The 27,790-nt window shown below is 35.9% G+C and overlaps 1 protein-coding gene across 4 annotated transcripts in view; it reads right to left on the bottom strand.

Annotated features, from left to right (window-relative positions):
- Window positions 1–27,790, bottom strand: part of LOC102092265 (sodium channel protein type 2 subunit alpha) — a 75,771-nt gene that overhangs the window by 32,453 nt on the left and 15,528 nt on the right. The window contains exons 1-13 of one of the 4 annotated variants that reach the window (XM_065068715.1): window positions 23,548–23,680; window positions 21,945–22,263; window positions 18,712–18,829; window positions 16,087–16,177; window positions 14,212–14,340; window positions 13,634–13,725; window positions 12,258–12,530; window positions 8,812–8,875; window positions 8,102–8,243; window positions 7,075–7,281; window positions 5,432–5,722; window positions 1,843–2,223; window positions 738–870 (exon numbers count right to left, since the gene is read on the bottom strand). In XM_065068715.1, the coding sequence (XP_064924787.1) occupies window positions 738–870; window positions 1,843–2,223; window positions 5,432–5,722; window positions 7,075–7,281; window positions 8,102–8,243; window positions 8,812–8,875; window positions 12,258–12,530; window positions 13,634–13,725; window positions 14,212–14,340; window positions 16,087–16,177; window positions 18,712–18,829; window positions 21,945–22,211 (2,188 nt within the window). In that variant the 5' untranslated portion in view covers window positions 22,212–22,263; window positions 23,548–23,680. Of the gene's footprint in view, window positions 1–737; window positions 871–1,842; window positions 2,224–5,431; window positions 5,723–7,074; window positions 7,282–8,101; window positions 8,244–8,811; window positions 8,876–12,257; window positions 12,531–13,445; window positions 13,538–13,633; window positions 13,726–14,211; window positions 14,341–16,086; window positions 16,178–18,711; window positions 18,830–21,944; window positions 22,264–23,547; window positions 23,681–27,790 lie in introns of those variants that run through there. The other 3 variants (XM_065068714.1, XM_065068717.1, XM_065068716.1) reach the window with 3 other exon arrangements.

Below are 27,790 nucleotides of genomic sequence, written 5' to 3'. Positions count from 1 at the left end.
TTGGATGGGTCTTTGAGCAACCTGGTCTAGTGGAAGGTGCCCCTGCCCACGGCAGAGGGGTTGGAACTAGATGACCTTTAAGGTCCCATCCAACCCAAACCATTCTATGATTCTATACATAGAATTAATAAAATATTTAAAATTTTCCTCATGAAAGATAAACATTTAGAACAAATGTGAAGTCAGACATCTATTTAGATAGTGTTATGGTCCACATGTGCAAAACTGCTCATTATTACCTTCCCATTTGCCATTTTGGACATAGCCATTTAAGCCTCAAAGTAATGTTTTGCCGTTTCTTACAAGTAGTTACTTGATTCTGTTATTCAAATTGATTGCATTTAGCCTTACAGAAAGAAAAACATGGTAATTCTTTTGTGAAAATGTCTGGTGAATTGGTAGAGGGAGATTGTTCTACTGCAAGAAGCCTAGTCATTTCAGCAATCCAAAAAGAGCTCTTAGTGCAAAGCATAACTTCTCTGGAGACTCACGCTTGGATTTAATTTCAAACTTTGCTGCTTCCACCTCAAACCTATTAGTGTATTGAAAGCTTGACTGCTTTTCCAAATATATCAGTCCATCTTTAAAAAAAAAAAATACTACTTCTGTGTACAAATCTCATCTTGCTTGTAACCTTTGGGCTGAGACAGCTGCTTTAAAATACCACTACTCCTTAAAATATCACACATTTAATAGCACTTTATGGCATCATCATACAAAAATTCTCTGTTACATACCTTCCATTGTGTTTGTAAGCATGCTGGCTATACTCATTGCTCTTTGCCTTGCACTAGGGTCTGTTAGGTAGTCCATAGGAACATGATAAGAACTAGACCGCCTCTTTCTTAAGTCGGTTTCTGTAGTAGTTCCCTGAAAATAAAATACTGATTAAATAGCCTATCGACTGTTAACACTGTAAGTTGTTATAAAACTATAATGGTTTAAAACACTCTACTTTTCTGCACCATGCTCCATTTATGTCGTGGTTTTGCAACAGACTAATGTATGCCTAACTTTGTATATAGGAAATAGCCAAATACATCAGTAGGATGGCTCTTGTGCTTAAAGAATATGTTTTTAAGTATTTTGCTGAAAGAGGGCTGAGACATTAACACAGATTTTAGACTTAAAACTCTTATTAGACTACAAAAAGTTCCACAATGCTTCTCAATGAGCTTTGCTGTAAATATCTTTCTACTTAGGTGGTGAAGCATTTTTCCAAATGTGAAAATGCACAGCCCATGCAGCCAGCAGTAAAAGCACAAAGCAAGTATATTTTCTTAAGATAACTCTTGATTTAGAATAAATTATGAATTTCCTAGCACATGTCTTCAAACAAACAAACAAAAATTAATAATGTTGACATCTCAAAATAAAGAACAACCAAAGCCTAGAATAATTATGTGACAGGAACACTATTGCAACCCATGTAAGTTGTACTATCAGTGTCATATCAAAAGTTTGTTATGTGGTCATTAAATACTCATTTAATATATTCCATTAAGTAAATATAACTGATTTATAGGGTTTTTCATTATGATATCCTGTCTGATATACAAATACAGAATCTTCCAGTTAAGTCTTCAGTAAGCATAATGAATCAATGGTTATAAGGCTAAATATACTACATTTATTCAATAGTTTACTATGTTATTCTGTTAATTCCCAGTAAATTAGCACATATTTTCAGGTTCTACTTTAGCTTATGACTGGAATATATGAAAGGAGCATTCACAGCTTGTTCAGAAAGGGAATAATTCCCAAGTGACTAAATTTTGTAGAAACAGTGGCTGATGATACAGGGAAAGGACATCATGCCTGAGCTATTGCAGACTTCCTTACATTGCTAGCAGTGGCTGCTTTATCAATCATCACCTCTGGCAGAAGCTGTCCTGTAGGTGACGTCAGAGCTGGCGGCCCACCGACTAAAGACACAACTCCGTTGCAATCCACAGTGCTGTGCATCTTCCCATTTGCTGGAAGTGGAGGTACTGTCCTGGATGACCTGCTGGCCTGACTTATGTTGCTGTTGCGCCGTTCACCATGTCTATGAGGAACAAAGAGAGAATCTCTTCTGCTCTCATTGTCTTCAAAAGTGCTGTGCTCATCATCAGCAAAGTCATTTTCAGATCCTACATCCTTTGCTCGACCTCTGAAGCTGAAAAGACTTGTTCTGCTGTTGCGCCTTGGGGAAAACAGGGAGCCGCGAATGCTCAGCAAAGACTGTAGGCAAATAAAAACAATGATTATCACATGAAAATCCTTATAAATAGAATGTTATCATACAGGGGCAAAAGCCACAGTGTTAATATGTCTTAAAGGGTAAGGTCATCTACAAAAAAAACAAACTGGTTCAGCCCCCCTCCTCCACTCCCATTTGGATAGTAAACAAAGAGCACATAAGTGACAGACAAAGACTAGTTCTTTTACTACTTTGATATATGAAATCAATTGGTTTAATTAGAGTAAAAGAAACTGCTTGACAGAATTGTTTCCTCTGCCATTCTGCCTGTTTAGTACCAACTGTTCATAAACCGAGTAAGCACATCTAGACACTATTTACCCCAGGTTGGCATTGGTCTGACAGGCTGAGTAAATAAAATTTTAGGCAAATTTCCTGTGACTCAGTCTGCACACAGAGGTAGCTCCCGAATACTGTTTGAAAAACATACTTTTTTTTTTTTTTCAGATACTACTCACATAGGCCACAATAAGGTTTGTTGTTTTGTTTTCGTTTTTTTTACAGTCTTAGCTAACTGTATATGCAAAGATATTCCTGTAATTTTGTATGAACAGTCTCACATGTCTTCATCAGTTTACTCATGTAAGTGCTCTGCTATGGGAGGATCTTTTCAGGATCAGAGTCAAAATAATACTCTAATCTTTCTAATAATTATACATGTTCTTAACTTTAATTCATGTCAGTGATTCTCTTGACTGATTAGCATTAGCATCTGACTTCACCCAAGACGTCTATGAACAGCAGAGATGATACATAACAAAGCAGTGTCTTTGTGTCTCTTTTACAACTTATCTTTATGGACCTGAGCCCCATTGTTCTGGGTACTGCAAAATGCAGAACAAAAAGGCACTCTGCAAAGAACTTATCATCTAAGTGTAACACAACAGATGGATACAAAAAGAGAAGGGAATACAAGGAGGTAAAATCGATGGGTTTGATAAACAGTGGTCTTAGCTCACCTGAAGTCACTTCCCTGTCAAGCTTTCTGTAGGCAGCATGGTAAAAGAGAGTTTTAAAGAGGGATTTGAGGAAAGCAATGAAGTGTTCTGTGGAAACTCACAGGAGCTTCTTCCAAGCATGAGGGGCAGCATACCAGAAAGAGCTCAAAGAAACTAGTTTGAAAATTTAACGGGAGGTTATGGATGCTGGCATGGGTCAGTCAAAGCTGGGACTTGACTTGTTTACTGTGAGTAGGCAAGGTGGGTTGGGAAGAACTTTAGGCACAGTATGTTTTATGGTATTAAAAATTATCTTTAGGTAGATACAATTCCTAGCAGATTAGGTAAAAGCAATGAGGTAGGTTATTGCCCTTTGCAACAACATTCTTGACTAATACAGCAGTAATTGGGACATGGAAAGAGGTCCAAGTTAAAAATGATTCACAGTTGTGGGTTCAGAGTTTAAAAGAAAAAAAAAAAAAAAGGCAAGAGAAAGAGAGAGAAGGAACTAGATAAAGTCCTTGTGGAAATCCCTGACAAAACGGTCAAAGGGGTAAAAGGATCTTCTAAAGCACAACTAAACCAGGAGAATTGAAAGGGGAAGAAATCATGAATGTTAGGAAGAATAAGTTTTCAAGAAGAACATAACGGTCAGATACATTAAAGGCAAGTGAAATGTCAAAGAAAATGTCAAAGACTAGATAGAAACCCAAGTTTTATCTAGGAAAAGGTTATTAAAAACCAGTGAGTGGATTTTCTGTTTAGTGGCTAGAACCCAGAATGAAAAGGAACCAGGGCTGGAAAACCAGAGACAGGAGGATTGCTAGACTGTCATAGTAAACAGCTGTAAATGAACTTGGAGATGAAAAGATAAGAGAACAAAGTTGTATGAGGAATGCTTCATTTCTTACAACATGGACGAATTGAGCTGCAGTTGAATAAGGCTGCGGCTTGAATGAGGACACAAGCAACAATATGCACCTAAGGGATCAGAGAGGTTTTCAACATGAAGTTGATGTAAATGGATATCCATGTGAAAATTTATATGAGACAGAATGAATCATGAACTAACTAAATTCAGCAATGAAGCATTACAGAGATAAGTTAGACAGGTAACAACATAAAATGTTGGCAGATCAAGGGAGGCTGGGGAGGAGGAAGGATGCAGTACTATTAAAAAAGGAAGTACATTAGGAAGTAAGTGGAAGGAGGAGTTAGCTTGGCAGAAATCGGAAGCTAGAAACACTATATTACCACCACAGACTGGTCTAAGGAGGACAGTCCTTAATACGAAAATATTGGATGAAGAGCTCTGAGCTTCTTGGAGAATGGGAGCTGGAGAAAGTAATACATGAAGAGAATATGGATGCTCATGATGTATTTAGTGATGAAACAAGATTTCCAGACACAGTAATAGAAGAGGCTTTAAAAGGAAGGCATCGGTTTAGTAGTAGTAGCAAAAATGAGGGAGAAAGCAAGTCATAAAGACCAGGGAGAATCAAGAGGGTGGGAATAAAAGGAAGAAGCATACTGAGGCACACAAAGGGGCAGAAAAAGGATAGAATGGATATGGGATCTAGACTTGAAGTGCTAAGGGGAGAATTCGAGATGGGCAAATGAAGAGGAGCACTGAAAACTGTAGAAGGGATGACATAACAAAATTATCAAATAAAATAAATATCTGGATGGGAGATGCAGATGGCAGTCTGAGTCACTAGTGTTTCAATATAAGAGAACACATGCAAGGACAAATTGCCACAGATAATTCCACCTTCTTTAAGATAACACAATTAATGGTCTCATATCAATTAATTTGTCAAATGCCATATGAACATTTATGCAATTTCTACTGGGTGTTTTGCATTCCAAATTTAGTACTTTTCTCTTTTAAAACAGAAAATTCCTTTGTCTGTGTGCACCAAATTTTGAAGCCATTGATCCATGATCATGTGGAACACATCCATCTTGATGGGGAGACAGGTCCATTTTCATTAAGAAACTTGAAATACAACTCATTTTAATTAATACACATTATTTTGATTTTTTACACATAAATTCAGAATAAAAACAAAATCTCTCAAATTCTTACAGTTTCATCTTTGGCTGCAAGTATTAACATGGTCATACTTTTATTAAGATATGCAAGAATCTATAGTATCTTTTGCAACAATTGACCAAACTACTTTACAGGGTTTTGTTTATATGATGAGTAGATAGCAAAGGTGTTTAAGAGGTAATAATACTATGGTACCTGGTGTGGCGAAGAGAATCTCTTTTCATATGTCAGTCTATTCCCCTCAATGGAAAATCGGAAACCTTTTCTTTTGATGCTGTCCTCTGATTCAGATTTGTGAAATTCTTCCCCATCCTTCTCGTCACCTTCAGATTGTTCTTTTTGCTTTTTTTTCTTTCTTCTATTCCTCCTCTCTTTAGCACTCTTTGAGCTCAGTTTTGATGCCTCAGAAGAACTTTCGGAGAATCCACCTATTCCACCTACTCCACTATAATCTCTTGCGTCAGCTGCTGCAGCTGCTGCTGCTGCCTATGTGTACAAGCACATATGCAATTTATGACATTTATACAAACATACACCACTCACTATTTTAAATTTATTGTCATTCCTAAAAAATAACAATTTTGATATAAAAGCAATGATCCCAATTTACTGAACCCAGCATTTCATAAGTATAATTTGTGAAATAGCACAGGAACCATAATTTGCCCCTGCTTCATAAACCAGGGGTGAGAGCAGCCCAAGTCACCAGGCACCTGTTTTAAACTGAAGCAATACGTTGCAATAAATTTTTCACCTATGTAAAAGTAAGGAATCGAATCTCAAACAACAGGAAAAAACCCTGTTAAGAGGAAGCAAGACTTTCTTACACCATTTTGGTGGATTTTGAATACTCTGTAGTCTATTAAGGAACTGGTGTAAAATTGTTTAGCCCTGTTTTGCAAATCATAACCATAGATTTGAACTGAACTGCAGGCTATTAGAGGTCTAGTTGCTGTTTGAAGTGTCAAACATTTGTGGAGCATTTGATTAACATTTAGTTACAAATTGTTGTAAAAAAAAAAACCTACAAACCAACTAACCAACCAAAAGAATCCCTGTTGCTGACTTTATTCATGTGCTTACATGGAAGACATGGTTCAACTTCTGCTCTATGTGGCCACATGCCAAGCAGAAATTATCAATGATCCTATTAAAGATTTCAGAGTCTCCAAAAACTGAAAAGGAATTTCAAAGCAGTATGTAATCATGATGTCTGTACCACAGAAGTGTTTCCTCCAGTTTCTCCACTTTTTCCCGTTTTCTTTAAAACTAGAACACTATGGCTTTCTGCTGTGAGAGCTGGGGAAGGAGTAGAAAAAGCCAAATGTTGCTGAAGCAAAAGATTTCTCCCACAGCACCTATAGAATTTTTGCTTCTGTTAATTAAATAAGCAGAATTCCTGGGCTTTTCCCCCACACATCTCCATTTTACAGAATCACAGAATAGCTGAGATTGGGAAGGAACCTCTGGAGGTCATTGTCTCCAACTCCCCGGCACAGACAGGGTCACCTGTTAGTCAGGACCATTTCCATTTTGACTATCTCCAAGGATGGTGGTTCCATAAGCACTATGGGCAACTTGTTCAATTTCTCAGTAAAAAAGTTAATTTCCGTTTTAGCTTCTTGGCTATCATTTTGGTCATAAATTGACAGGTTATCTCAAGCTAGCAGAAATAGTGCAATGAAAAACATTAAAATTGTTTGCAGAACGAAGGAATTTGTAAGATTGGAAGTAATATTGTATTAGGAGTAAGGCAGCAAAAGTATCTTCATATGTGGACAATAAAGCATCCAATCATAATCACGAATGGAAGAAGGAATTTTACTTCGCAGGGATACCTGAGCTTCTTCCTGTTGCTTTTTCAGCTGTTCCAGCATTTGCTGAAATTCTGCTTCTTTCTGTTCTGCTTCTTCCATAGTTGCTTGATTCTGTTCTTCATAGGCCATGGCAACCACAGCCAGAATCAAGTTAATCAGGTAGAAAGAACCCAGAAAAATCACCAAAACAAAAAATATCATGTATGTTTTCCCAGCAGCACGGAGTGTCTGGGGAAAAAGAGATAATACACATTTTTAGTAGACTTTTAAATACTGTTGCATAATATGGTAGCATCTGTGCTATAATCTAAAAATACATTATGAAATTGCTTTGTGTTAGCACAAGATTATTTAGTTACTTTTTCCACATACAAATAGTATTACATACTGGATACATGTGCAAAAATCCAAGTTTTATGTCTACTATTGTCAAGGTAAATAAGATTCTGTAGCTTGAATACTTCAGAACTTCTACCAATGAGAATCTGTAGTAGCAGTTGATGCTCCCTCTGTATGTCTAGATAGAAGCCTTTACATCTAACAGTAGTGGGGCCACTAACCAGCATCTTACCTTCTTGTCTCATCAGTCCCAAACTACAATGTCACAGACAGTGCAGTATACAAAATGTTATGCTGGACAACATCACTGTCCTGTTCAGGTTAATGATATGTGTAGTTCAGGGATGAGATATAACCTTTCAAAGACAATGAATTTGTACAAGACTGCAAAAAAATTTAACTAGCATCTACTTACTGCATGTTTGGGCAAGAAACTTTAACAACTTAAGTTCATTTACTCATTTGTGAAAAGAAACAATAACGCTTAACCCCCTTCATAAAATAGCAGCTATTTCTTATAATGTATTTGAGTAGCACATGGGAACCTAAATCATGAACAAGGCCCCTACTGTTTCATACAGCTTAGATTTATGACATAAAAGATGATTTCTGTTCCAAAGGCCTTGGGGACACGTGAATGAAAATAACTATGCAACTACTATGTAATAATGGTATTGGTGATGGTGCTGTTATTTTAATAAGTCCTCACCAGCTGGTAAAGATTCTCCCAAAAGTCCTGAGTCATCAATCGAAACAGTGACAAGAATGCCCAACTGAATGTATCAAAACTTGTGTAGCCATAGTTGGGGTTTCTACCAGCTTTCACACATATATATCCTTCTGGACATTGACTACAAAAGAAGAGGAAATGCTATTTTTAACAACTACTCTAAATTACGATATGCTATAGTAAATCACAAAATTGTTCAGGAGTACCAGTTAGTAATGAAATTATGAACAAGTAAAATGTTATTCTACATAACTAAAATAAAAGTATATATACTATTGGTTTTCAGCTTTTAATTCAATTTCCTAATGATATTTCAATGCTTTAATAATATAACTAATAATAATCTACCCTTCCACACAATTTGTCATATCAACACATCTCCTCCAATACAAGAGAAGAATGTCAACTGGTATGGTTGATGATAAACATTTGTCAGCAAGCTGGCAGTAACATTTGTGCACATCACATTCACGTGGTTACCTTTACAAAATTAGCCTAAGATGCGGAAGATAGTTCCTGTGTAAACTCAAATCACATAGATGGTTATACTTAGGTATAGCTTCAATTGCAAAACATCAGTAATTGAAAATCTACGGTACAGCTGAAACTGAAGTTGACCACCTGACCTTCTCACAGTAGCTAATTATTTTTTATTGATGCATAATGAAAAATGATGACCATTTTCTTACCCTGCATCTGAGCTATTGCCACACAGCAGAGCATCATTTTGTCCTTCCAAGAAGTAGAAATGACCTGTTTTTTAAAAGAAATGAAAAAAAAAAAAAAGGTGATGAGAAAGACTTCATTTATATCTAATGGAAACTGAGCAATGATACAGGCTTTTACACTTTAAATAAATAAGCAGAGCCACAAACAGTTTAACTGCAATACATAATGATTAGGAATGAAAAAAAAAAGGCATAGAAAATACTGATTTGCCAGAAAAATGACTTTCCATAGAGTCTCGAAGTTGGCCTTTCTTTAGAAAATACAATAGAAGTTGTACAGCTAATCCTCAGTAACCTTCCCAAATAAGTAAGATGCAATAGGCGGATTACCAAATTATGTATTAATATATCAGCAAATGAGTAAACAAATACCAGAAAAACAAGGCAAAGGATGAGGGCAATTCCGTGCCTTTGTTCATGCATTCTGATATATGCCATTTAGTGTTATTAATTTATAACTATTTATTACATACCATTTTATTCAAATATTACTTGGAAAAGTACTGACATTTTTGCAGCATGAAACTGGATCTTAACTTGAGCAGCTGAAGGAAAAACCAAGCTTCTATTGTACATTACAGAAAATTACTACACAAAATTTTATAGCAGAGAAACGTACTTAAGTATCTATAAGAATTTGTTGAATAGGCAAACTATCAAAATGAAGTAAAATATAATTTAAAGAGACAGAAGTCTTAGAAGTCCCTGGCACATTATTTCCTTTGTTCTGCTTTGATGCAGAAAGGGAGAGACAATTTGCCATCAATTCCTAGTTTGGGATTCTTATGGTAAAATGGGAATCTCTAGTGGAGATTTTTGGGTCAGGTGGCATATTAAGCTAAAGTTGCCAAAATTAGGTATGTTCTGGCTGTTCCCAGGAAGCAGATGGTTCCATGAGATTCACTGCCAGCTGGCATGGACTAGTTTAGCTGGCCTGAACTATTATAACTGAGGGTTAATGCTAAAGAGACAAGCAGAGAACTGCAAACAGTTCCTCTTGACTGCTTCTGTTCTGTCACCACCAGTATATGATAGACACACCATAAAATCTATTTTTCTTAAAGAGAGATTATGTGCCTAACTTATGCATCTGCAAACTATTACCAGATGTAAGAAAACAGTGGATTTTCAGACATTCCAGTGCTCACACAGTCATGCACTGTGGGAGATCTAACCTCTACTTAAAAAGTTTGAAAAGTTTAAAGATGTAGATAGGCAACGAGCTGGATTTTTGAAATTGGGCCTAATTCACATTCTGATGTGGCATAGCTCCTCCTCTGGAAAGCAAAGGATCCAGTTAAACTATCCAGTCAGCTCAACTGTCAGCCTACTATTTTGGAAAACATTTAAATAATATTTTTTTCAACACAAAGATGACAATGATAAAGTAATAAAAATAGTCAATGTGAGTTTATAAAAAAATGCCACATGTAAAATTATTCCTGTCTCCTGCCAACCTAAATAACAGGACAACAGTCATTAGTACAAGTCCTACATGACACTTTCATAAACAAATAAAGGAGATATGTTCTGGCTGGAATCATCACAAAATACTTGAAAATCAAGATTCTCAGAGAGCAGTTGCCAGTGGCCCAGTGTCATAGGGGCACCCTTCTGAAGATCTTCCAGGGATCCATGCTATACATAGTTTTCATAACAAGTTTCATTACCAACTCAAGACATGAAATAATAGAAAAAAAAAAAAATGCATCAAGTATTCTTAAGACATTAAGCTAGGAGAGAAGATGATTGAAATTTAGAATGACCTTTGCAAACTGACAAGCTGGTCCAAAAGCAATTGGATTTGTTTCAACAAAGACAAGTGGAAAATGCTACAGTTGACAAGGCAAAATCAAATACGTAAATGCAAAGCAGACAGGGTCTGGCCACAGCCACTGCTGTGCAAAAAGATGCAGTGACTGTCATGAACTGCAAGTTAACTGTGAATCAACAATAGAATGCTGATATAAAAATTATGTAATTTTGAAATGTGTTATAGGAATATTCCAGATGAGGCAATTACTTCTAATTTGTACATTTATTAGAGAAGGAACTACCAGATTTGAGCATCTCATCAAAAAAATCCAAACAAAAAAGAAAAACCAAATTCCCAGACTAATTGAAGAGTCCAAAAAAATAAGAAAAAAAAGTGAAAATAGGTATAGAAAATGCAAAACAGAAAATAGGTTTGCTTGGTTTAGAAAAGACCAGAAATAAAGAATATAAAAGTTTAAAAAATACCCTGAAGACTAATGCAAATGCATCTATGATTATCTTATTTCTAACTCCACAGGAGAAGTAGTATTATAGTCAATCTCAAATTAGGAAAATCTAGATCAGATATTTAGGAAGAAGTTCCTATTTGTGTGACGTTGTACCAGAAGCAGCTAAAGGGGAATGGAATGGAATCTGCTTTTCAGATGTTTTTAAGAATAGGTTATCATCCCAAACCTTCTCCAAGACGACAACTATGATACTATAATACAAGTGTGCTGAGACGACAAGTATATGAGATTATAAGGCAACGAGACTTGGATCCAAAAGCAGTCAGCTGTTAAACTGAAGTTTCCCGGCTTTCAGGGATACGATCATCACTTAAAGCCTTTATAGAGAGTTTATAAAAAGACTGAGATTATGCCTAATTATAAAATTAAATCCCTAAATACATGAAAATAAATAGGAGAGACTGAAGCTATTTACCATTGTGAAAGACAGAAAAGAAATATGCTATAGATACGTTGAGAGTAGCTCCATCTGAATTTTAAAACATTTTTTGTTAACACAGTACTGACATTATTAAATAAAATGGTGAAAATACTGTATTATGAGGTACAAAGGTGACCAAAATCCTAATTTATTGATTTTCCACTATAAGCAACAAATTAAAAGATACATAATATGGAATCTAGTTCTTATTTTACTAGAATAAGAAGCATGGTAGAAATTACCAGCACTCTTCTAAAGACATGTCTGTGCTGTGCACGCAAGTGTGGTGCAGAGACACTCAACAAGTTCCAGAAGAAACAATGCAGCTGCATTTACATGCCATGTTCAAAAGTGGATTTATGATATTGGGCATTATCTTGCACTAATATAGTTATACAATTTCAGATCCCATATTGGGACTGTCACACTATTTCAGGAGGCTTGAAGAATTGCTTTGTGCTGCAATGCAGATTTACTTTAAAAGTCGTATTCAGGAAAAGGTAAAAAGATATTTTGGTACAAAGTACAATAATATATTAAACTACATTATGACTGTTCTTTTATTTACTTCACAAAATGGCTTTTCTTTCTCTTGGCCAGATTACACCATTTTAATTGCAATGGAAAGATATTGATGCTTTTGTATCTGTTTTAAAAAATTCCAGAAAATCAATGCAGTAGATGATATGATTAACTCTTACTTCTGTCTTCGATGTACTCATCCCAGTTAAACGTTGTCATTGTTGTATTAATAAATGTACCATTTTCACCTATAGAGCTATTAAAGTAGGAAATAACAGTTGTTTCAAAAGTAGAATTGTCTGGAGGCCACTGCAGGCATTTATTCCTCAAGTTGCCCATGAAGAGCTGCAGCCCTATTAGTGCAAATACACTCAGGCAAAACACGGTCAGGATCATAACATCCGAGAGCTTCTTCACAGACTGAATTAGGGCTCCCACAATAGTCTTTAGGCCTGCAAAGAGAACAGATTTTTATTATGATGCTAAACAGACACTAAACACACACACACAAATCATGTGATTTTTCCTGACAAGATAAAGATTTCATGCAAAATGACAACTAAATGAGTCTAATATTGGTGATACAATAATTTTAAAGAAAAGCCTTATTACTTGTGAAGGCGAACGAAAAGACGTAAGTTTATGCTTATTCTGTGATGTACAAAAACAAAAAGTAGATAATACCAAACACATTGTTTATGCCCAAACAAGTGATTTTATTATTCATGCTAGATCTCAACCCTACATAGAAAAGCATCATTTGCTTTTGCTGATGCTTCTTGCCCAAACCTTTCTTATATGAACGTTTTAAAAAGTATTCTGCATTAGTAAACCCATCGTAAAGACACTATAAGTGCATATTTGAATGATATCCTCATAATAGTCTTCTTACAATATAAGAGGGATGATGGTTTGGAGAAGAAAGACATCTTTAAAACAATACCCCATGCATGGCCCATGCTATCTTTTAGAGCTCAATCCTTTTATACATGACTTAAAACTGAATTAAGTTGCTATATTAAGTGCCTGCAATAAATGGTAAAATTTGCATCAGTATGAAAGCTTAAAATTAACTTATATTTGAAACATGTAAAGGAAAGCTTGATGTCATAAGATGCAAATCACATAGGCTGTTTTCTGCAAATATCTCATGCAAGAATTTGTTAAACTCAAAGGCTGATTTTTTTAAAAAAAGAAAATACAACTAATAGAAGAAAAGCAAGAATCAATTTAAATAAAATTACATTTATTGATTCCTGCTTTTATATTTTGTTAACTGTGTGTAGCAAACAAGGCGTATGCTTTAAAGACGTGAGTACAGCCTTTGTGGAACAAAAGTCAGCCTCAGTGTTTAACCTAGCTCTCACCTGGAATGACTGATATTGTTTTCAAAGCTCGGAGAACTCTGAATGTTCTCAACGCTGAGACATTGCCCAGGTCCACAAACTCTGTCACATATCTGTAATAGGGGAGTTCACACACAAACACAATGACAGCACACAAATAACAGTTGGAGATACGAGGGGCCTAACACCTTACACCAACTCCTTCTTACCTGGAATTACAGAAATAGTTTTCAAAGCTCTCAATACTCTGAAAGTTCGAAGAGCTGAAACATTGCCTAGGTTTACAAATTCTGTTACATACCTGTAGGATTAAATCACAGTTACTCAGAATTGAGGCAGATTTTATCCTATTTGTTTGGGTCTTTGATCAAGACCTCTTCACCATTCACTGTATTTGGCCTGTTTTATAAATACTCTTCTGGCCATAGAATAAAATTAAGTTTTATCAAAATAAAACACACTGGCTTGATGTTTGAAACCTAATTTGGTCAGCTTATAGCTGGAAGTCAAAAGAATTCCTTTAATGCTGGTATGCAGAGAAAAGACAGGATATGAACAGCTCAGGCTGATGGCATTCACAATCTTAACGGCTGGCACACCATGCTGGCCTCTGCAGCACATGCTTAGTTAGAAATACTAAAATGTGTAAAAGAGGTAGAAGAAACATATTGAAACCGCAGGAAGTCCAGGCTCCAAATGTTCTGGCTGATAAAATATGAGGCAATTTTTAGTCACTAATTTCACGCTATCAGAAAGATTAAAAAAAAAAGAAAAGTAGAAGACTTACGCAAATGTAATGACAGTGAAATCGAGCCAGTTCCATGGGTCTCGCAGAAATGTAAAATCTTCTAAACAGAAGCCCCTTGCAAGAATTTTAATAAGTGATTCAAAGGTATAAATTCCGGTGAATGTGTATCTGAGGAAAATGTGCAAGACAGAGTTTATAGAAACACATACATGTTATCCTTACGTATTATGCTCTGTAGTTGCTTTATTCTCATTTTCTTTAAGTGGCATAAGAATGGAATGCAAGTTACAACAAACTCTAAACATCTGTAGAATTTATACCATAAGGAAGCAGGAATCAAATTTGGATTATGATAACACTAAATGACAATCCATAGCTTAAATTCAAATTCTATACTCTATAACAATGAGACAGTTGCAAAATTCCCGGTTACTTCATTAGTGCATGTTTATGTCCGATCTGAATTCATGTTATAACAAAACACACAGATTAGGGTAGGATATCAGAAATGACTTCCAGACTAAAAATTTCTTTCTTCAATGTTATTTTTATGCTGAAACGTTGTTTAGTATCATGAGCTGGCAATGTGCCAATCCTCCTCAGCCCTCACTTGTTTTGTTACAGAGTAGGTGTATTCACCAGTTCACCTTGAACAAGACACACATAGTACTGGAGTGAAATGGGTGTTTTCTTGTGCAAAATCCCGTGCAAGAACAACCAAAATATCTACAAATGCCAATAAATGTCAGCTACTCATTTTGACTAAAAAATGTGGTTGAAATGTAAAATGTAAAAATATTTAATTCTGGCATTCTGGGTCATTTCAGTTTTCTATCTCCAACTATTCTCTTGAAAATTAGTTTTATTTATATCTTTAATGGAAAATAATCCAAATCAAACTGCTTAAAAGGCTTGAACTGGTTTTCAGATTTGAGCCAATCTGAAACCAATTTTCCAATGTGAATTTTTTCAGTTCAATTACTAAACCAAAAATTTATTTCCTGCACAACTTTACTCAACAGATGAGAAGGACTTCTATTGTACACCTAAATGGCACAATATAATGATATGAAGAAATATTCAAGCTAGCTATCTTCATTAATAAATATTTACTATATTTTAGACATCCAGAATACATATATGTTCATATTGAACTAAAAATGAGAATTCCTCTACTGACTTAGCCCTATGATTTCACTTGTTATTACTGAAGATTAAATAGTACATATCATCCAAAGCAGTTAAGAATGAAGAAGAAGCAGAAGCATAAAATGCTAATGCAAAAATGAAGCATCACGAAGAGTGGTTTTTCACACTGTGGTCTACAGCCTTGGAGCTCTCACAACATATGCACAAATTGTATATCAGCACCAAGTATTTGGCATCATATTGGACCTTTTCCCTTCCTACAGGAAGAATAACCAACCACTTAAACACTTTTTTTAATAGCTAATTTTTCATACAAGCTTTCCATTGTTAGATTGTCTCTGGTAAAGGCAAGTTGCGCTATGGTGATCATAGCCAACCATCAGATGATCCTTTTAGATGTAATGGTTACTGCAATAAAGATGGAAGTGTGTACTTCCCTGCCCCCTTGCACAGACATAACATAGAATGAAGTGGAAAGTACGTATAATCCACTTTTTTTGCACGTTCAGAAGACTAGCTTCTCTTCTTACATTCCCCATCTAGTATTGCAAACAGTGGATGGGCATTGCACAACTTATAATGAAGAAAGTTTTGTAAAATATATGTATTTAATACTACACAGAAGAAACTAGCATCAAAATAACTGTTGAAAGGATATGCCAACAAGGTATCTGCTGCTAGTGGATGCCATCCTAAAATAAAATAGTTTACAGCAGTTTATTTTAGATTACTGAATATTATTCAAAGAAAATCCATTTAACTTACTCTACATTCTTTGTCCAGTCTGGAGGGTTACTCATGGTCATAAATACACAGTTGGTCAAAATAGTGCACATGATAAGCATGCTGAATAATGTAGGTCAAGAGTTAAGGAATGTAAGCCAGAAAATCTCATAAAAAGAATATCAAATAACACCCTGCTTTGGCAGATTTCCACCATCAGGAGCTATTTATCCCTCCACTGCTCTGTTAGCATTCAGGGAAAACCCCTGAATATGTTAAAGCTTTCATAGTCTCTGCTTTAGAGCTAAAAGAGAACAACCACATACTAAAATTAGAAAATCTGAGAGATATTTAAAACAAAAACAACACTTAATTTTGAGAAGACCTTAGAAGATTTTTTTATTTTGAATAAAAATGTGGAAGTTTGAAGTAGTAGATTCTAATTTAGTGGAATATCACAAAAAGCATTTTTTTGGATGATCTAGATAAATCTGATCTACTTCATGCATGCAAAACAGAGAAAAATACATTTTCTTCACTTCTTTTATGTTTCACCATAAAATTTGTCATGTTTCAGCATCTTTGCTTATCATTATAATACATACATTGAAAACTAGTTCTCGCACATTAGGAGAGAGCATAAGCAAATTTTAGGGAGATAATTATTTTATTACTATTTTCTTTATATTATATAAGGCTTTTGCAAAATAAATGTTGGAGGGGCAGGAACACACATCATATTCACAAAAAGAATCTAAAAGCCATTCCAGAATAGGTCCAAGCCTTAAATAACTTCATTGATTTTTAACAGAACTGCTCTGGACCTACCACCTTTCACTCTCACGACTGATGATATTCTTCTTACAGATGAAAATCCAACCACCAAAATGAAAACCAAGCGCATGATGCACGAAGTGTCCACATGATGGCACCATCAGCTAAAACTAGAAAGAGGACAAAGCCTGATTTTGAGGAGAGTTTTATTTAGGTTCTGTACCTAAAATGCATGTTCACTCCGTCCTCCTTAATAGAAGTCCTAGTACAGCTGGGTGGAAAATCCTGTGAGGTTCCCCTCACCAAGTTTTCTTTGCAATTCTACATTAATGAAAAAAAAACTTCAAGCAACAGTAGATACCTCTGCCTTCTGAACTGTCAAACAACTGTGGCATTACACTCAACAATTCTTTGGGTTTTCTCCACAGTAAATATATTTCAAATCCTTTATTCAGAATCAAGCTTCTCATGATATAATTCAGATATGAACAGAGTAGAAGATAAAGAAATGTATTTTAAATACCATAAAAATAATGTGTTATAAGAGTGTTTCACAAGCCTATACTTTTTGCAGGCTTTCACAATCCTTTTTCATGAAATGTCCTCTCAGAGTTGCAAATCCTCACTATGCTTTCATCAGTGGAGAAATAACTAGAACACAACTTCCCACAATTTTCAAGAATCTTTTTAACATTCTGACTTTGGTATCTAGCTCTTCATCACCACCTCAGTCCCATGATCTTCCATTATTCCATATAATTGAATAATGCTCTATGACATGCTACAGAGTGTCAGATAATTGACAAATAGTTATTTGTATTGACACCTGTAGCAAGCAAATTTAAAACAGGCTATGATTGATTCTGAAGTCATTTGTAGGCTACCCATTGACAACACTCAACACATAACAACCATTGCAATTATCAGACTTTCTTTACAGCATGTCTGAAAAAAATCCTTTCAATGCTTATTCTACATGATCTTAGGATCCCTACATGTAGTGTTACACAAAACTGCTTTCAGTGTGCTTATGTTAGACTCTTGTAAAATGTAAGCATGCAAACATTCGCATTTGTTCCTCAGTAAGCAGACTTACTGAAATCAATGCACTCATTGCTCATATCAGCATTTGGGATCAGACCAGTGGGATGCCTACTATAGTCAGCTATCAAAACACTGAAAAAGACAAAATAATAGATAAATCATTATGATCATTTAACTTTGTAATTCTCTATCTGCAAGGTGGAAATCTCACAACCAACTTGATGACTGACATGAAAACATCTACAGGATTACTAGTGCATAATGCAATAACAATCAAGAAATAAAATGGACAGGTGAGATACATATAGGACTGAGAATGTATAATAAACCAAGAAACGTAAGCTGTTTTATCAACCTATCCTTCTGCAATCATGATCTGAATCATAAAAGGAATAATGAAACCGTATTTTCACTAAATGTTCACACAAGCACAAACTTGGGATCAAAGATTTTATTTTTAACACAAAGTATCAGTGAAGAACTGAAAGTATTTTCAGCAATATATCTGCAGTTTATGAAACACATGGAGGAGGGGAAAAGATGAAAAAAACGTGATGATTATAGGGAAAGTAAGAGGGAAAGGAAAAATAGGTGGGGGAAGACACAGGAATAAATTGTAAAGGACAACAACTGGTTGTCTGGCTTCTGACAGTGCTATATTAAGACCCAGTAATGATCACAAATGTAAAAAGGGAATAAGAAAAAGAAGAGAAGACAGAAACAGTAGAGAAAAGATTAACAAAGCACTACAGATCATATTGAGCCTGGGACATGTGCCAGAGAATGGTTTAAATACCAAGTACCATCTCACTCGCTGCAGTTTCAGACTAATCACTTTAAAAGGATATGAATGTACCAAAATCTTAATAGCTATTTTTCTAAGAGGATTGAAAGGAGTTAACATGTACAGGGCAGAGGTGGCACTGAATCGGAATATTGCCTTCCCTTTATTCAATACTATAAAGGTCTGAAAAAAAGAAACACAGAATGAAAAATAGCATTTAAAGATACCAAGTTTCAAACAAATTACAAGTTCAAACCCAGAATAATTTTCATTTTGTCATTAATCATATTGGGTCAAACTGTTCTTCCATTTCCACATCCCCCAGAATCACAATCCCCTTGTCCAGTTCACACATACTGGAATCCAGCCAAATTACTATAAATATAATTGCATGAAAACCTTTGAATAAGTTTCTTTAGAAATCATAAGTAATCCTCATATTGCCAGCTAGCAAACAAAGAAAGGTATATAAGGTACAAACATGCTTAATATTTGAAGAATGAGCATACTTTTTGTACCTTATAATATATACACTGAAGTATGTACCTTTGGGAAAAAAAAGAATGAGAGCCATTAAAACTTCAACATTTCCTGAATCAAGCAACCAGCATTAATTACCACATCAAAGTACTAAGACAATAGTACTACAAAGTGATCTAAATTTCAAGAGTGATCTTCATGAAAATAAGGAAATTGAGTGTGTTCAATAACCAGTTTTTCAACATAACGCTCATGTACTGGATAGTTTTTGCTGTACTCTGAGAAAAGAACAACATATTGCTTCCCTAATCAGTTATTTCTTGTGAGAGTTTCACACCTGCAATTCTATTTTCTTATGTCAAGCTTTACTTTTACTTAATACAGAATTCTATAATCTGTGTATTTTCACAGTCTCTCCACAGTTTCAGCAATAACTCAAGCATACTGCCAACATTTTTAAAAGCATAGTTTTCTTAAAACCTGGGAAATAAAGAATAAAGCCTTTATTTAACATGCAGTAAGTTTTTTAATTGGTTGGATATCCATGCACTTGGGGAAATTCCTCTCAATTTCTATCACCTCTTCTTTGTACACATGGGTGAAAGTTCATGCTCACTGAAGGTAAGTGGATCTAGCCAGCATTGTGGCAGCCCTAAAAAGCCCAAAGGGGACACGAGCTGTGCAAACCTGGAGTGCTGCCAGCAGCCATGATCCGCCTCAGCTGCAATCAGAGGGCAGCACTTGTAAAGATCACGCTCCGCTTTCAGAGCAGGTGTGCCAAATCCAGCAGCTGAAATCCTGACAACACAATACCTCCCCCTGCCTGAATTCATAAATTTTATCTCTTCCAAACTGAACATATTTGCATTCCCGGATACACATTAATTCTCAAGACATACTTTAGTAATTTATTGTAAAGGAGAAAGGATTGATCTGTAATTTACTAACTTTGCTACCATTGCTTTTCAACTCTATTACTAGCCTTCCTGGAGTTCAAGAAAATAGGCACTCAAATCAGAGTTTTTCATGTTTTCTGTTCCCTTTGCTCTGACAAAATCTCTGATGAAGCACCATTTGTGTGATGCTGAGTCATCAAGACATATTTAAAAATTAAAATAAAGCCTGACCTAAACAAGGATGTTCAAAGGTATGCAAAGGACACCAAGAAAAATAATAGGAGAAATCATTGTGACACATGTATAATTTGGAGTCTTACATCTAGTAGAAACTATTCTGCTTTTCAAAAAGATTGACACAACTGCCATGCTTTCTTAACAAAGAACAAGCAATTTGGCAGGATTTTACTTCATGTCCACACTTAATTGCAGAATTGCTATTCTAGTTTCCAAACCACAATAATATACGTGCTAACTTTAGGATTTCCAGCACCAAATTTAGATTTTTACTACTGCAGAACTGGGAAAGTAGGAAGGAAAGGGATCAGCACTGTAACCCAAATTCCATTTGCCTTCCTTCCAGACTTCAACAGAGTAAATCACTTGAGTAATGGGAGCAGAATGCAGTATTTAATTGAAAATATTTTTTTCAAATTTAACTCATGATTCTCCATAGCGTGAATTATGTTCTAGAAATTCTGCAAAGAACACCTAAGTTACAACTAGTTTTTTAAAAGCTGTTCAGTTTATCACATTAGTTTATCGCAGCATGCCTGTACTGTTATTTGTTATTTTTTCAAGGTATTAGTGATGATGCATGCACCTCATTCCTGAAGGAATTATCTTCATTTGTATTTTTTTACTTAGTTGGACTCCTAACAATTCTTGGGGGTTTCCTTCCATTTTGTTTGAAGTAATGTGGGTTTTGCTTGTTTGTTTAAATTCCCCCATTTTTATTCACTCGCTCATTTCCACAGGAAAGAAAAGAAAGCAGAAGAAAAAAATATGAAGACAGAAAAAGAAATACTGGTAATTTCTTCTTTGCTGGTAGAATAATGATGGTGCAATACATATGATGCCAAAATCTGAGGGACAGGAATTCTGGAGGAAACCCAAGGCCATCTGGTCAAAAGTCTGAAGTTCAGCACTTTTGTGCTTGGCCACAATGGTTGCTGTTACTTTAAACGAAAAGAAAATACATGGGTTTATATTTTTTTAATGAACATCTCTATTTTTTATTTTTTTTTTTAAATTATGTAACATTCTGTCAACACTTCAAGAGGAATTCCTACCTTGTCTTTATTTATGTCCATATTTTAAGCACCTCCTCTTTGGTAACAATTATGGAACAATATAAATCTGAATACGAAAAATCTGTCACCCAATCTATCTAAGTCAGATATACGATGCCTCTGTGGAGTGCAAAATGGAAGAGGATGATCTTCAGCATATCCCGAGAAATTACCTTTATGTACCTCCCTATACTTCCCAGCAACAAGAGAATGCAACCTAGGCCTTCCACATGACAGTGCCAGAAGCTGCTGAGGTGACCAGCTACCCGAGAGATGGGTTTCACAGTGCAGATCTGCTCCTTTCACATCTATGACACAGCAATTAATAGAATAATAATTCTAAAGATAACCCCTGTGCTACTGCTTCAATTGTCTTGTGTGTAAAATGCTGCAAGTTACAAATGTTAGTAAAATGCCACGTATATTAATATAAACCTAAATCTATCTTTACCAACAGACCAGCTTGACAAACTTATGTTCTTACAAGTGAGATTTTTGCCAATGAAATCAGCTGCTGAGGGAATGTATTAGGTATAAAGACTGAGTCCAAAATACTGGAAATACTGTCTGTGAGAGTATTCCTGTATGTTAGTCTCCTTAAAGTTTGATAGAAATATACAACGCACTCACTTTTTTATTGATATAATATGGGTCCAGGTCTTCCAAGGGCTCGGACACCATTCCTGGAGGTATGTCGCCGTAAATAAATGGTAGTGTCTTTCCTGCCTCCAAGTCACTATTTGGCTTTGGGCCATCTTCATCATCATCATCTTTGCGTTCTTGTTTGGATTTTTTAGCTTTTTCTTCATTGATACGCTGCTCAATAGCTGCAAGTGATTCTCTTGTGAAATAGCGGAAGCTCTCAGGTCCTGGTGGTACCAGCACTGATTGTGCCATCTTTTCATCCTGCACCTCTTAATTACCGTTTAGCCTCTCTCATAAAAAAGTGCTAAAAATATAAAAAACACAGAAAAAATTTAGAGCAAGACAAATAGCTACAAGCAATGGAGACGGTATAATAAACAAAGTCACATACAATACAATAACATCTTCTTGCCTTTATCAAGGGTAATGCTATCCGTTCCAGTGAATAAAGTAGCAGGCATTTTCCACCACATTCAGTGTGAGGAATCAACAGTGTTGAAATGTTTCTGGTTTGGTCTTGAGAAGTGAGACTCCAGACAATTCACCTGCTAATTACCCTGAAAGCTACGCTTTGGACCGACCCTCCCCATAGCCATAAGGACCACAAATGTCTCCTAGAATCCACTACTACCATGTAAGGTCAGCAGGACCAGCTAAAGCAATGCGAGATGCTTCTTCTCTTTGGGTACAAATACGCCACTTTTGCAGAGCTGCCAGCTCAGGAAACAAGATTCACATGCAAGCACCTGTATTCAGATGCCCTGCCAGGCAACACACTGTGCACTGGAGGAATTGCTGAATTAAACAAAAATTATCTTTAATCATTACACACTGCACTTAGATCTTTCACATCTGATACCATGTCAATTGTATATACTTCTCTCAATTTTCACCACCAAGTGCAGAACCATCCCTTCTTAACGTCTCCATACAGCTCTTTTAAAAACAACAAGTGGAAAATATTCCCAATGCATATACTTTGAACTGAAATAATAAAATGGACCGCCGCTGTAGCCTTCAAGAATTTTTCTCAAGTCCTTCTCCTGAGTAAGCACATTAAAATTATAGCAAATGCAATTAAAAAAATAACAACTTCTGAGTAAGACAATATAACCAAGAAACAATTCTCAAATTAAAATGATACAGTAGTCGGAATACAATCAGCACAATCCTATTTTACTGTCTTGCTAAATACACATACTCCAGCACAGCTGCAACAAATTCATATATATGAAGCCTGCTAAATAAACTGCAACAAGATGCTTTCACCTCCTTTTCATCCATATGCACACAGCCATTTACACCCACACAGAGATGCACACGCATCCCAACTCCTGCAGGTTTCCCTATGAACATGCTCCTCCACTGCGGGCAAAGGCACTGGGTACATTCTGTCATGGACGGGCTGTAGCAAACTGATGCTGTAAGCTGCACTGACTAGTAGCAACAGAAGGGTTAATGAGGAAAATGAAAGTGATCCTGCTGCGGAATCTTGTTAGATTTTATTATTATAGAGGGGAAAAAAAAAAAAAAAGAAGACAGCATAATCCTGTTTAAATACCGCAGGAAAGAATTAAAAAATCATTACCAGTGAAGAATCTTGCACTTATGTGGGTTTGGAATGGCACCAAGGAAGACTGCAGCTAAAATTCCATCATGTCTTTTCCTTTTTCCTTTTTTTTTCTTTTTTTTTTCTTTTTTTTTTTTTTTTTTTTTTTTTTAAAGAAAAACCTACAGACCACACCTAACTTCCTGCTGAAGGATCCTGGTTACTGAAGTCAAATCTGGCATTTCCTGTGCGAGCCTACCGAGTGCCACAACTCCTTCTGCCACTAGATGGTACTGACATACATCCATACGTTCTCATCAGACACGGTAAAGAATTTTCGCATGCTCAAACACTTGCTTAAACTGAGACCCTGGGACTAAAATACATGATTTTATATAACCACTCAGGTCTCAGGATTCTCAAAAATTCTTATGAATATATAACAGCTACTGCTGATGAGACCATAGCTGTTAAAACTGTGAAGGTGACACAGAAAGAAAGTAGGAGGGATAGCAATGTAAAAGAAATAGAAAAATGGACTTTGCACAGTGTGCAACCAAAGCAGTTGCTGAAACTGGATTATTGACAGTCTGGATTATTTTAAACTATAACTTGTATCAGTTTTCTAAAATAAATGTGTACAATATGTCTGCTGTGTATTATTTCTAAATGCGGGAAAGCCAGAAAAGAGAGGGAAGGACGGCAGCTCTGGGTGTGCACTGCAGTGTGGATTCCTGCGCTGAACGCCCCACTGGGGCAGGGCGGGAGATGAGATGCTGATGAGCGCTGTCAGTCCCTCCCAGCAGGCAAATCAATACGACATCATCTTTGGGCACCAGTCCACCTAAATGCCATCCTCCTTCTTTGCACTTTCTTACTTTCTCTGGATTTTCTATGCTTACTGATTGCCATACATTTTCTCCCGCTGCACTAGTATCACTTTCTTGGCCTCCTTCTTTCCCCATCATCAACCTTCTGCCCTTCCTTCCTTCTCTCACATATACCCAAATCTTTTTCAAACTTTCCAAGCGACACATTCCTGTATCTACAGATTCAGACCCCCAGGCATTCATTTACTTCTGTCCCTCTGCCATCTCCTTTCCTTCAGCTGCAGAGGACTAAAGAAGCTGTGGAAACTAATAAAAAGCAAAGAGTCACTATAAAGTGAGAAAGGTTAGAGAAGGAAAGAATACAGGAGGCAAAGAAACACCACTGTGACTTTGAAAAAAGGACAACAAAGAGAGGGACAAATATTTATAATTTGGTTCTTCAGTAATTGTGGTGAGAGAATTATCAAAATGGTGGTTTTGAAACCTTCAACCACTAAGAAAAAATGTGTCGCATGAGAACCAGATCAGAAGTATTGATTTGGTTTTGAATCATTTAAACATTATACAATATTTTAAAATAACTTTAAAGGCCTTTTTAGAAAAGTCTTTTATTTGCTAGGCTTTTCTAATTTCCCAAACAATTCAATGAAATAAATAGAAAGTTTTCAAACAATTCCATGTAACTTTTTTTTTTTTGGTTAAAAAGCTTTGGATGAAAACTTCTGGCTGGCTCTAATTAGGACTGTGGTTTACTTGGAGCTGCTCTGCAGTCTCAAAATAAGAGGATTACGAGACAGCACAGATTCACAGAAGGAATAAATGAGCTTCTAACTACAAAAGTATTTGGATTATTTATATGTGTGGATATGTACATATGTGTTTATGCAGCTGCTTATGAAAGTTACCATAAACAAAGTAACTTAAAAGTGGGTCTAATTCACACAATATGGAAAAGAAGTGAGATTCATTCTGCTGTTAATGGTATATTAAGTTAAAGTGTATGGTTGTTTCTTATCATATGGGTCTGAAATCACCTGAGATCTCAATTTGATTTCCACCAGTACTATCCAACCTACACACGTACTGTTAGGAAGGACAGTAAAAGTCGAGTCAAAAAGGAAATAGCTGCTGGGACATTGTATCCCTTTGTCTTAGATGCTTTTGTCTACAGTCTTACTAGGCAGTGAGGTGAAAAGAACAAGTATTTTAGAGAGACAGAACAGGCAAGAAATACAATATTATCTTTGCAGTCGGAAAGATAAATGTATATACTACTAAAGAGGAGAACTCAACAGTACATCTAGAGAAGCTAGTAACAACTCTTAAAATATATTAAAAATATTAGATACTACATAGCTATAGCAAATGTAATAGATAAAATTAGTAGAGACAGGAACATAATCCAATCAAATAGTAAATATCAATCAAAACCCAATCCAACATAACCTACGTTTAAAAACTATTGTTCAAACATGGTCAAAATTTACCTAAAATATAAACATGGAATAATAAATCTGGTAATAGGTAACTTCTGACTGCTGTCTAGCTTCCTACCTACAGCCATGAGTACATTTTATGAATAATTTGATCACCAGTGGTATCTACCTTCCCACTACTATGGCACATCTGAAAGCTTGAAAGTGGCCTTTGTCTTCTAACCATTTGACAGAACACTCATGGCCCATATAAAGGGTAGAGTTGAGGAAGTACTCAGTGTCATATGTAAAGAAACTCTACATGAGGGTGAATGATTTTTGACAAGACAGAGCTGAGAGAAACTTCTGAGTTTTTTTCCTGACTGTTTAGGAGCCCTTCATCCACAGACAATCCTGACTACATTACCAGCTTCTCAGAAATCCATAAAAAATAACTGCCTTCGTTCAATATTAAAGCAGAATACTGAAATGCACAAGTGGCAACTTGCTGTCATTCTGTGGTTCTGTGATCCTTCCACTCTCCAGCTGCGTGTTCCTGTACTATATTAGAATTGTCCCTAAGTGCATGACTTTTCATTTATAGTTCTGAATCTCATCTCATTCCAGTAACACCAGTCATCAAACTCATCTAGTCCTTGCTCTATAATAGCTTGCTTGTTCTTTGACAATGCCTCCCAACTTTGTGATAGGAGCAAATTACATTGGCTTATTTCCACTTTCCTCGCTGAAACAATTAATTGAATTTTAAATAAAATCCATCCCAAAATTACAATGGTGATGAGCAACTTTGAACAAAGTGTGGGTTACACTGTGTGTAGCTGTAGCTTGCTGTAGCTTGCAAAATCTGTTAATATTACTCTAAGACTTTTAATCTTAAAAAGACCTTTAATCTTAAAAAAACCCCTTAAGTTTATGCTCCAAAATGAAGTAGTATTTTTTGCATTTAAAGAGCAAAAGGGGTAGAAGAAAAAGGGAGTTTTTTCTTCTTGTAAATAGTATATATTTAATCAAATACATTGAATCCAAAGACATTCCTGTCACCTCTTCTCCTCATGCTACCTAAAACACTTACTATGCTACTAAATTATTCATGGTGATCCAGATGACTGAAAAACAGGTTTGCTAGCTTTGCAGATGACATGAAACAGGGAGGGCTACAAGTAAACAGCAGGACAGTATTAGAATTTAAAATGTCCTCACAAATAACAAAACAGTCTCAAAAAATGATGCCATTCAAGAGGTACAAGTCCTACATTTCATATTTAGTCAAGAATAAATAACTGAAAAATTACAGGATGAGGAACAAAACCCCACCAATAGCTTGCAGGAAAAGATCTGGAGTACTTTCTAGTACTTATTGCCTCACAAACCAAGCATGAGTGAAAGCTGTTAGTCTCACAAAAAAAAAAAAAAGCAAGTATCACAGAATGTCAGGGTGTTAGGGATTGGAAAGGACCTTGGGTACTTGGATTTATAAACTTGTGAAATGATCTTTTACCATTCCAGCTGCAAGTTGAGGCAGCATGTCCAACTTGGGTACTACATTTCAAAAAATATGGGAGCCACCTGGAAAGAGTTCAGACCACAGCAACAACAAAAATGTAACTTACAAGAAAACACCCAAGGAATTGTGGGATTTGAGTTCTTTCTGTCTTAGTTTTACATTCAAAAGATTGGTGGAAGACATGATGACAGTCTTCATATGTCTAGAAAGCTCTTCCAAAGAAGAGGAGGAATTTGTTTTCTTTTTATCTGGCATAACAGGCAAACAGGTTGTGGGGCTAAACTGCAGCAAGAGGGATATATTAGGAAAAACTTTTTACCAGTGAAAATAGAGAATGAACAGAGTAGACACACCACAATCATTCCAAGGCTTTAAGAAAGACTAGGCCTTATAAAGGAGAGATCAGTGGTGAGCGTGAGATTTGTAGCAAAACTGATCAGGATGACAATCAAGAAACTTGTAAGAGGCCCTCACTGTTTCAGGGCCTTAATAAGTTTAGGTTTCTCATTGTT

This window comes from Columba livia, chromosome 7 (genome assembly GCF_036013475.1).
Source record: "Columba livia isolate bColLiv1 breed racing homer chromosome 7, bColLiv1.pat.W.v2, whole genome shotgun sequence".
Lineage (NCBI taxonomy): Eukaryota > Metazoa > Chordata > Aves > Columbiformes > Columbidae > Columba > Columba livia.
This window is presented reverse-complemented; position numbering and strand designations above follow the sequence as displayed.